The 12,098-nt window shown below is 36.8% G+C and overlaps 1 protein-coding gene across 2 annotated transcripts in view; it reads right to left on the bottom strand.

Annotated features, from left to right (window-relative positions):
* Positions 1-9,028, bottom strand: part of slc45a3 (solute carrier family 45 member 3) — a 10,695-nt gene extending 1,667 nt beyond the window's left edge. The window contains exons 1-6 of one of the 2 annotated variants that reach the window (XM_067387788.1): positions 8,958-9,028; positions 8,559-8,640; positions 5,827-6,011; positions 3,026-3,841; positions 1,326-1,591; positions 1-1,248 (exon numbers count right to left, since the gene is read on the bottom strand). The exon at positions 1-1,248 is cut by the window's left edge and continues 1,667 nt beyond it. In XM_067387788.1, the coding sequence (XP_067243889.1) occupies positions 859-1,248; positions 1,326-1,591; positions 3,026-3,841; positions 5,827-5,968 (1,614 nt within the window). In that variant the 5' untranslated portion in view covers positions 5,969-6,011; positions 8,559-8,640; positions 8,958-9,028 and the 3' untranslated portion in view covers positions 1-858. Of the gene's footprint in view, positions 1,249-1,325; positions 1,592-3,025; positions 3,842-5,826; positions 6,012-6,109; positions 6,312-8,558; positions 8,641-8,957 lie in introns of those variants that run through there. The other variant, XM_067387789.1, reaches the window with a different exon arrangement.
* Positions 9,029-12,098: the final 3,070 nt, after the last annotated feature.

Raw genomic sequence — 12,098 nt, 5'->3', positions numbered from 1 at the left:
CCGGACCAGTAGGTGGCGCTGCGCCGAAACACAGCATGTTACCTCATGTCATGCTTGTGATAACATGGACCAAGTTTGGTCTGAATACAATAAAGCGTTGAGGAGATAGAGTCTTATGTCTATTTTCGCAAGCGCTACATAAAATTCGTTCGCACATTTTTTGAAAACGATTTGACAAATCAAAATGAATTTCACAACTTTTTGTCATCATCAAGATCTGTTTCAATTTTCGTGAAAATCAGAACAACAGCCTAGGAGGAGTTTGAAAAGTGTGTTTTTCAGAAAATTTAAAATGGCGGCAATGAAATAGAACATTGTGCGCACAATTTAGCAAATCGAGGGAACGAATTAGTAAATCGTGCACACGATTTATAAATCGAAGGAACAAAATAGTACATTGTGCTCGTGATTTAGCAATTTCTGGACAAATCATTCAGAAGTTAAAAGCAAAAAAATAAAAACATTTTTCGTATCTCCAAACCAGTAGGTGGTGCTGTGCATGGCAACAACACTGTACTACAACAACTCTTCCAACATGGCCTCACCCCCTTTGTTGCGGGGGGAAGGATTTATGTAAATTGTAGGGTTAGTGATGTCACTAACTCGGGAAGATCCTTATAGTCCCAACCAGCTGTTTGTTGTAGACCTTAAACAGAGAATTCTTTAAAAGAAAATATCTCCCTTTGCATTGAACTTTGAGCGTCGTAACGTTGCAGACGTTGTTTATGCTCAAACAGCAACGTTACACACTAAAGTTAAAGAAGTGAAATCATAATCAACCATCCCTTTAAACAGAACCAGCTGCCCTTTATGGTTTTTGTCACTATCCAGAGTCCTTTGCTCTAGGTAACATCTCAGTTATCTACTTGCATCAATATCCGCCTTCTCGAAGATGATCTTACTGGAGAAATACACAGCCACAACACTCAGCAAAGACGCACAGGCCATGTATGCGGTCACACTGTGGAAGAGCTGCACGATGGAGCCCATGAAGAGGGACGGCACCACCTGAGACAGCAGGTAGGCACTGTCTAATAAGGCGATGTCTGTTCCCATACCTCTGAAGGCTGAGGGCTGTGCAAGATGAGGGTCCATGGTGACAGACACATGCAGATTGCTCTGGAAGGGTATGGGATACGGGGCACCACCTGGGTACCCACTGATGCACCCATTGGATCTTTTCTGCTGTATCTCAGCTGATCTGATCAACATTAGATCATTTCTCCGCCTGTTGGTGGAGAAAAACACCTGGAAATTGAGAAATGCATTTGGTTAGGATAAAAACTCTTTGCATACTTGCATAAAGCTTTGTTTGGGGCCCTTACCTGTGCATTGGAGTGGTATAGGCATATGAGCGTGTATGGAAGGATCTGCAGGATGCAGAAGGTGTATCCTGTAGCTGCAGCCATGATGGTGACTAGTGTAATGTTGTGGGATACGGTCATAATCGCTGTACTCACGGCCAGCAGCACCACGCTACTCAGATACAGCTTCCTAATTCCTATGCACAGCACCATACGCTCCATAAGCAAAGAGAAGACCACAGAGGTCACACACTGTAGGAAAAGACCCAGACTGGCCATTCGCACACCTGGAGTGACATAGAGAACCACACAAAAATACTTAGGGTGAATTCAGGGTGATTGGGACACTTTGTGACTGGGAAAAAGTGTACCAATCATCAACAAATAATATCTTATAGACCCCAAGCTTATAAATTACTTGGCTTATATATTATAATTACACATAATTATTGTGTTATAGAGTACTGTGTTATTGGCTCAGTTATGAGTCTGATCTCATCTTGAATATAAGTGTGTTTTCTCTTACTGCACTGGCAGATATTTCTGTTTCTATTTTAAAGTTCCATTGTGTAATATTTAGGAGGCTCTATTGACAGAAATGTAATAAAATATACACAATTACGTTTTCATTGGTGTATAAAGACCTTACATAATATGTTTTTATTATCTTAGAAAGAGCCATTTCTATCTACATACACCATGGGTCTCCTTACATCGAAGTCGCCATTTAGGCCGACATGTTTCTACAGTAGCCCTAAATGGACAAACTGCTCTACAGAGTGCGTTTGCTCGACTGGCTACTCTCTGCTGTCTCAGATGACAACATTTTTGTCCTGTGTCAGCCACTGTAGCTTCTTTATGTGCTTCGAAAGGGAGGGGTGAGTGGTGGACTGAGCCTAGATGCCACTAAAATTTACACACTGCACCCTTAAGTTGTTTAAATGTAAAACGTGAAGGAAAAAATCTGTCAGTGCGGTATGACAAGATACACTGCTATTAAAGAAACATTCTCTGAAACAGACTGAAATCTCATGCATTGCTCCTTCTCAAGTAAATGTATCTTGTTTCATGGACGTTTAAAGGGATAGTTCACCCAAAAATGAAAATTTGATGTTTATCTGCTTACCCCCAGCACATCCAAGATGAAGGTGAATTTGTTTCTTCAGTAGAACACAAATGATGATTTTTAACTCCAACCATTGCCGTCTGTCAGTCAAATAATGCATGGCGCTCTCACAACGACAGTGATATCTCGCACATATACATCAGTGAGTGCTAGACATCACTTCCGTTGTCAGAGCGCGATCAGACCTCACTAACCGAGTGCTGAACACAGTTGGACATAGTGGTGTTTTAGAGGTAAAAAATTATATAAATGCTGTATGGTTTCTCGCACAAACCGATTGTTTTGTGTCTTAGTACATCAATGTGTCGTCCCGAGCTGTAGGGTTTAATTTGGATTTGTCTATGCAAGTTTTTTCGACTCTTATTGATTGTGTTCCCATTCACTCGCATTATAAGACTGACAGACAGCAACGTCTGACAGAGTTAAAAATCATCATTTGTGTTCTACTGAAGAAACAAAGTCACCTACATCTTGGATGCGCTGGGGGTAAGCAGATAAACATCAAATTTTCATTTTTGGGTGAACTATCCCTTTAAGATATTTTGAAAAATTAGACAAAATACTTTTTTTCTGTGTATTACAGATAAAAATGCACCTTCATCATAGCGTGTCCTTCCCAAGGAGCCTGGCTCTTCACTGGGCACCCCGTTATACAATCCCTCTCCGACAAAGTCTGCATAGAAGAGCATAAAGGACATGAGTGCCATCCAGCTGCACAACTCAGCGACGAACAGCCTCGCTATGACTTTTGGCATGCGGCTGCACAGCGAGTAGAGCCGGGGAACCACAGAAAAGAGACTAGAGAACGTCCTTTGTAAAAGCAAAAATCTGGGAAAAGCCACACAAGGACAGCAGCAAGTCTTCAAGATTTCAGCCTTTCTGGATACCTCAACTTCCCCCAGCTTTTCCCGCATTGTCTGCTCTTCAGAGATGAAGGTTGTTCCCATCAAACAGGTGAGAAAGATGAAAGTCAACACAACGTAGATGAAGGCCTCTTGTCCACCCAGGTAGACCACAGTGTCCGAAGTGGTCCAGTCGACCGCAGGCAGCAGGTAGCCAATGCATCCGCCCAGACTGAGCATGAGGGAGTAGATGGAGAAAGCCTTACGACTCTCCTCCTCTCCGGGGAAGAGGTCAGAAACCAAGGCCTCCAAAGGGGTGAAGCAAGCCTGACCACAGAATTCCACCATACAAATAGCGAGAACCAGCAGCGGGACCTTCAGCCAATGCTGCTCTCGTTTTGTGAGCAGGGTGATGAGGGTGGACGTCTGAGGGATGATCAAGAGCCCGAGCAGGACGCCCATGCACAATACCCATATGAAGGGGCGCCGGCGGCCATATTTACTTCTCAAGCTATCGCTCGCTGAACCAATGAGAGGGACAGCGATCAACCCCAGCACGGGTCCCACAGCTGAAATAAAACATAAAAACATAAAACATTAGGGAATAGCATTGTTTAGACATCAAATGTCAATTCACTTGGGATATGAGTGTCTGCTAAATTAATTAAATATTCTTACTATTAAATTCTTACTATGTTAAATGTTTTTTTTTTTTAAGTGCTATACATTTTTATTAATTCATTTTAAAGGGTTAGTTCACCCAAAAATGAAAATTCTGTTATTTATTACTCACCCTCATGACGTTCCACACCTGTAAGACCTTTGTTAATCTTTGGAACACAAATTAAGATATTTTAGTTGAAATCCGATGGCTCAGTCAGTGAGGCCTTCATAGGGAGCAATGTCACTTCCTCTCTCAAGATCCATAAAGGTACTAAAAACATGTTTAAATCGGTTCATGTGAGCACAGTGGTTCAATATTAATATTATAAAGTGACGAGAATATTTTTGGTGCGCCAAAAAAGCAAAGAAACGACTTATATAGTGATGGCCGATTTCAAAACTGCTTCAGGATGCATCGGAGCATAAATTAACTCACTATATAAGTAGTTTTTTGGGTTTTTTAACAGCACAAAAAATATTCTTGTCGCTTTATAATATTAATATTGAACCACTGTACTCACATGAACCGATTTAAATATGTTTTTAGTACCTTTATGGATCTTGAGAGAGGAAGTGTCATTGCTCCCTATGAAGGCCTCACTGATAAAATATCTTAATTTGTGTTCCGAAGATTATCGAAGGTCTTACGGGTGTGGAACGGCATGAGGGTAAGTAATAAATGACAGAATTTTCATTTTTGGGTGAACTAACCCTTTAATGTAGTATAATGGCAAATTATATATTAACGTTACTTTTATTTAAATATTGAGCAAACGGCATATCACACCATATAAATGGATTTATGTTAAAGCATACAGTATACAACTGGCTTTACAAGATATGAAATATCTGGGTTTCCTTAGTAGCTATTAAAAAGTTTTTATGTTAACCCCCTGAGGAAGAAGCCATGATGCATTGATGTGGTTGCGGTTCACTAAGTGAGTCAACTGAAACTGAAATATGAAAACTCTCTGCAAGTCAAGCAATGTTGACACAATGAACAGTTCTTGTAAAATGCATTTAAAAAAAAAAAGTGAGTCGTGTATGTTCAGTAACCGGTCGATTTTAATTCATTAAGTAAAGAAGGATTCATCAGTCTATTTCAAACCAGCAGTAACTGCTGATCTTTTTAGTCCATTTGAACCGATTTGAACCATTCGATAAAAGAACTGAATCATTAGATTCACTTGTTTGTGAATCGAACTGCGCTTATCTCCCTGTGGTATGTTTGTTTTTACGTCAAAAAAAAAAAAGAAAAAGAAAACGCTGAAAAGCTCTTCAGGAAACACTGCTGTGATGGGCGACACACTTTGCTTCATGTTCGACAGTATGTATAACTTATGACCTCAAAGATACTTGTTAACTGCATTTAAGAACTTATATTATATTTCTGATATGGTATGAATGCAGAAGCATTCTCACACACGCAAATAGATTATTTCCACTTGCGAAAACTGTTCCAACACCAACACTTGTTACTAGTCCAGATCACTAACAACTAGGCTACACCACTAAACAAACCACCTAACAAAAATATCCTAAAAATATAGGTACACTATTAAACTTTTCTCTATTTACAAATATGAGGGGAGGCATGAGAGAGTGACGTACGCTGTTTCCCGCGAAAATCATCCCGCCCGGCCGGCCTAAAATATAAACGCTTACCATAATTAATCAGAGTAAGACAAAAAATATGTTTTGGAAGAAGGATTGATGACGACTAATTATTTAAAAAAAAAGAAAGAAAAAAAGTTACATGTAATGTACCCTTAAACTAAGACCTGATAACTCTGAATGAGTTCTATTAACATTGCTGGAAGAATGTTAAGAGAATCTTTTCAGAATGTTAGCTAAAGTTCTGAGGTGTTTGACGATGATTTGAGTCACTTACCCAGTACCATGGTCATGAAGCGTTCCTCCACCCCTGCCTCCAGCAGCATAGGTGGGATGTAGATGGTCCCAGCAGCCAAACATACTTCCAGGCCACAAGTTAATGCATTAATCAAGAACAACTGTGAGATCCTGCCATGCATGTCCAGATAGATTCTCCACTCTTTTCCTCCTTATCTCTAAACACTGCAGTGAAAAAAAAGCTGTTTATTCACCAGAATGTTTGATGCATGGATCCAACATGACTTAAATTTCATGCTATTCTTCATACAAAGCTACCACACATTTAGAAGACTCAGAATACTGTAAATGAATCATGTGGTCCTTTTCAGATTTGTCCATTTCCCATTTCTCTAAAGAATTCCATTTGCATCTTTAGGCTACTCAAGTATACGCAAACCTGAACTTCCTATTAATGCTCATTTCAGTCATGTGATTGTGAGCGTTGACACCAGGATGTGTGACAGTATATTACACCCCTTTAGTCAACACAGTGTGTTTGTTCAGGACTATAATATAAAGATTTTGTTTGCACTCAACCGATGATCTTTGACCTTAAAGAAGGTTGTGAGGAACATTATGTACCAAACCCAGTACATCTATCCGAGCAGCTTTATGGTTGATTATGGAAATAACACAATCATGATTATTATTAAAATTTTTAAATGGTAACCGTAAACAAAAAATGGCATACATGCCAATCATTTCAAAAGTTGAATTTCTGTGCCGTTTCAGATTACCACTGCTTGTGACTTCCAGTTGCCTAAACAGACTGTGGGTTTGTTGATTATTCTCCTCAGATCTTTCCAGTTTAACAGACTCATGGAATATTTCTCCTTGCTTTGGAGAAATTTGAGTTCCCTGTTCAGTCCACATTGACGTAAATTACAAACGTTTGAATGACGCACGTCTATGTTTAGTCCATTTAGCAAATTGTAAATCTCCTATTTCACTTAATAGGTGAATCTCTCACAAAAGATGTTAAGAACAAGAGTTTTTTTTTTTTTGTGCATTGTGACATTACTTTCATGATAATTAAACACATTTCCCCAGAAATATTAATACGTTAATGAAAAAAGTGTATATATATATATATATATGTGTGTGTGTGTGTGTGTGTGTTGGTCTGTTGTACTGCTCTTAATTCATGCTTATTTAAAAAAAAATATTTATTTATATATATTTAATTTAGATTTTATATTTATTATTTAATATTAAATTTATATTATTTTGTATTTTTTATTGATTTAGATTTTTTTTTTTTTTTCTTTGATTTTGCAGTCAACTTGGACATGCTTTCATGTGATGTTGTTGTGTGAGAAAAACTTATAGGCTACTAATTGCATATAACAGATTTTTTTAATTATTGGTATGCACAATTGTTACAAAATACTTTTTTTTTTCCTTTTTTTTTTGAATAAATGCTGTTTTTTGGACTTTCTATTCATCAAAGAATCCTGAAAAATTGTATCATGGTTTCCACAAAAATATTAAGCATCACATTTGTTTAAAGGGTCAATGACGTGACGGGTCTTTTTTTTTTTTTGTCCAAAGGCCTTAATAATAATAAAAAACAAAAATATGACATCCAAAGTATGTAAGGTCATACAACTAGATCTTTGAATTATTGAATCCAAAAGGTTTTAATTATGTTTTGCTACATATAAAGGTATTTTAAAGATCTTGAAGTGCCAAAAGGTCATTCGGTTTAACCATCCAAAGGCCAATACAGCCATTTCATTTGTGATTAAAATATCTTAAAATGTAATAAATGTATATATATTTTATTCTGGAATGATTTTATAACATCATATATCAACATAGTGCAAAATGCTATTAAAATTATGTGTAGAAGTCGTTGATTTGTTTTGAGAAAGAATGTCCAGAAAAATGAATTTCATTGATGTCATTCAGAGTAACCAATATAAAGGGACCATTTTGGATCAAGTCATGCGGTCAGTATCATGTGACAGGATGTGACATCATTCAGACCCCTGTAAAGGGTCACATGGTCATGAAGCAAAGTAACTAACTCTCTCTTAACTATTTGAAAAAATCATGTTTTCACTTGATTATTTGCATGTCCTAAAACATCAGGTCATTTTGTACAACCGCTATAAAACATGGAAAATGTTGTAATATTTTAAAAACTTGTACTAAAAATAAAAAAAATTATTGTCCTTTTGCTATCTAGCTAGATATCAGCCTGTCAGCATTGTTTGAAAATATCGTCATTTGGTATAACCAAAAGTGTCATTTGGTAAAACTGAAATTTTGGTTAAACCGAATGACTTTTTTGGTGACAAATTTTGTCCATCTTGTTAATTGATTATAAAAACCACATAATCTCAACACTTAATAAAGCTTCAAAATTAATTATATCTCCATTGTTAAAATATGTAAAATATGAGTACGTAGTACTATGAGGTCACTTAAGTTGAGAACCTATTGTTGTGAATTTAATTGTTCATATGCATGTCAGTAACCGCTAACTTCCTCTTTTCACAGTTTGTTGAGAGCTTGTTGGGAAGGAAGGAGACACGTCTTTAGGTGTGACATGAGCAAACACATTTGAATTTGACACTGACACACTTTTATTTTGCTGTCAACCACATACATCGGACTCCTGCCTCACCTAAGAGAAAAAATCTTAAATATAAACTAAGTTTATCATAACTGAACCATGAAAAGGTTTTAGACGGGGGAAAAGCACTGAAGCATGTCACATCTTACCTGATGCTGCCTTTGACAGGGAACTTCAGGTCCTGGAGGATTTTTGGTTTCTTAAATTGATTTTGTGTATGTATGAATACACCTGTTTTAGGATAAAATTAACAAGCTTTTTTTAACAAACATTTTTTTTTTAGCGAGAAAATTTAAATTTTTGTATAGTTAAGTATTTAAAATATTGTTTTTTACTGGTCTGTAAAGGAATACAACAACTATTCACTAACAATTACACAGTTTTACATAACATTAAAAAAAAAAAAAATTAAAACCACTAAATATCAATTATACAAAGACAGTGATGTTATGGATTTACAACCACAGGTGCATCATCAGCTAGACATCATGAAATACCTCAAACATAAGATAGAATTGTTGACAGAAAACAACAGTTGAAATACATACGTTTGTTCTCCATCTGAAAGTGTAAATTCAAGTGTCGTCGTCTCTTGTGGCTTTATTGTTCCCATGTGAATGTGTACAAAGTGCAGTGACATAAGTAGAAGTTTGAGGAGCAGTTCCAGACGAGCAGCAGGAAGTGGGCGGGATGAGCTGTGAGAACACACACGACTGGGAAGCCACATCAAGGAGGCTGTACTCGATCTTCTACATTCTTGTGGGGTTTGCAGCAGGTCATGAATTAAAGCTACTTAAGAGCAGCACAGCAGGTGTGACTTCTGTTTAATACTGATTTCCTTCAATGGTTTATTTACAGTAAATGGGATGTCTATCTATCTATCTATCTATCTATCTATCAAGTTAGCATTAGATGGAGTTTAGCATGTCAGACTGAACGCTGATGTCACCGTTTGACATCATGTTAACTACTCACCAACTCACAAAGTGGATGGTTCAGTTCCATTTCCTTTTGAGAAATCCAAAATAGCAAGGGTGTATCTTAAATTTCAACACCAGTATGTGAAACAAAAGAATCTGTGTTATTAGAAAGGAATCAGTTTGTCACATGAGGGTTGTTTCATATTTACAGCGTCACACATTTATATTTGCATTTAACTGATGCTTTCATTCATAATGACTTACAGTGCATTAAAGGCGTACATTTTATCAGCACATGCATTCCCTGGGAACTGGAGCCATGACCTTGGTGTTGCTGTTTGAGCCACAGGGTTGTTGCTTATGAGAGTTCTTTTATAGTCAGCATGAAATAAAAATGGACAATTAGTGATTTATTTTTTTTTTTTATGAAATATTTAAATATTGAAGATGCGAGGGTGGGGTAACCTGTCACTCACATAGGATTGACCAATAGCAAACCGCATCCAGTCAGTTCGGCAAAATCAAGTCCCACCCTACATTTTATTATTTTTCGCAAAGCTGTTTATGACCACAGTGCACCCATATGGAGTCAAATTAATGCCTTAAAGTTTTGCACAAAAATAAAGTTTTGCAAAACAAAAAAAAGAATTGAGCAATAAAAAAAATGTTTTGCAAACAAAAATAAAGAATTGCAAAGGAAAATAAAGTAACTTTAAGGCATTAATTTGACTCCATACACCACCCATCTTCTGATGGCAGGATAACACGCCATGTCACAAAGCTCAGATCATCTCAAACTGGTTTTTTGAACAATTAGTTCACCATAAATCACCAGATCTCAGTCAAATAGAGCAGCTTTGGGATGTGGTGAAACGGGAGCTTCGCATCCTGGATGTGCAGCCGACAAATATGCAGCGACTATGTGATTCTGTCATGTCAATATGGACCAAAATCTGTGAGGAATGTTTCCAGCACCTATACCATGAAGAATTAAGGCAGTACTGAGGGGGTCCAACCCACTACTAGCAAGGTGTAGCCTGCCTAATAAAGTGTTTGCACAGCAAACATTTGGACGTTTAATGACCATTGAAAAGACGTCCCTCGACACGTCCCTTCATGGTTGTAAAATAGTTCCGACATGAAATTTTAACATAGGTCTTTGACATTATCTTATTAATTAATTAAGTATTATATATTGAACTACACATAGCTAAAAGTCAAAGTAATTGTACATGCAACCCCAGAGAATTGTAGACATGTACAAACATATCTGAATGTATTTTTAGGAAATGTTCTGTGTTACATATTTTTACTGATTTATGCCGTCCTACTGCAACTATTTTTGGTCAGGGACATGACGTTGTTTGCTGGGTGGGGAGTGTACGCCACAATATGGAAGAAAAGATTATCGCAATTTCTGTTTCATGCTGACTTTAACCATTTTAAAACAACAAACTTTTTTACAATAGCAAGCACATGAAAACTACTTTGAAAGACCGGATTTCAGTGAGCAGAAATGCTCAAACAGAAGTGCAAACACTGCATGCTTAAATGTCTACGTTTCTCATTTTCAAGCAGACAAACTTGATATTTTTCACACTTTAAGTTTGTTTTGCACCTCTGGCCTCCCCTCTGCCTCTTGTGGTTTGCTGATGTCAATCTTTAAACTTCCCTTAGTTTTCAAAAACTTTCTCTCATTTTTTTTTTTCTGATGACAATAATGAATAATTAGTTGACAGTTTTGTTGTATTAAAAATTATATTTTATATGCTAACTTTTGCCACGTGATGATTTGGTAATTCAAATATGTTCTTTGAACAGTCTAAGATTTGTACTGTCAGAAAGGCTAAACATTCATTGAAGGCAACTCGAAATTTGAAAACACTGGCACCATGTGTTGGAATTTTAGTATTGCTGCTGACGACATTACAATGTGGAAACCAAAGATATAATGACAAACCAGTTTAAACACTATCCCGCTATTAATTTGATTTAATAAGTAACAGAAAACTAAGCACTTCAAACCATATTATTACTTTCATCCGGTATTGTGTGCAGACATGGTTCTGATTATAGTATTTTCATTGGATATATAGGCCTAAAACATCTCCATAACAATTTATTTTAATTTAAATTGAGATGGATGAGGATGTTTAAAGTTCAAAATGTGAAAATGGAAAAAGCAATAAGCAGAAAATATTCTGAAATAGTTTGTGTGACCTCTGTAGTTGTTGTAATTTGAAAGGTTTGGAGATAAGCTTTTGTTCAGACAACTATGGCTAGACAGCTAGTACAGTCCAACACTGGCTGAACAAAAAAAGCACACATTCAAACTCCAAATCTTAATTTGATCATATATTTCATATTATAAAGAATTACACAGATAAACACAGAAGAATGAGAGGTGTTTCAAATATGGAATCCCCTTATCAAATAAATATGCATTAGCCTACGCCAACGGTTGGCAACCTTGTGGCACGCAGAGGGATAACCACTGAATGGTTTGTCGGGTCTGCACGCTAGCCCAGCATAGGTTAAATTGTCACACTATAACAGTATTTATGGCACCTAACTTAATAAAACAGGCTGTGTGACTATGAGGAATGATTACCACAAAATGTACATCCTTATGAAAGTTTGAGACTTTATTTAATAAAGTCACTCTTTAGCTATTGTCACATGCCAGTGAATATCCCTCCACGTGGCAGATGTTTTTCATCTCACTTGAAAAGGAATGCATTTTAATCAGTTCTAACAGCATTTTAGATC

The sequence above is a fragment of the Chanodichthys erythropterus genome, chromosome 6 (genome assembly GCF_024489055.1).
Source record: "Chanodichthys erythropterus isolate Z2021 chromosome 6, ASM2448905v1, whole genome shotgun sequence".
Classification (NCBI taxonomy): domain Eukaryota; kingdom Metazoa; phylum Chordata; class Actinopteri; order Cypriniformes; family Xenocyprididae; genus Chanodichthys; species Chanodichthys erythropterus.
The sequence above is the reverse complement of the archived record's forward strand: the minus strand, read 5'-3'. Positions and strand labels throughout refer to the sequence as shown.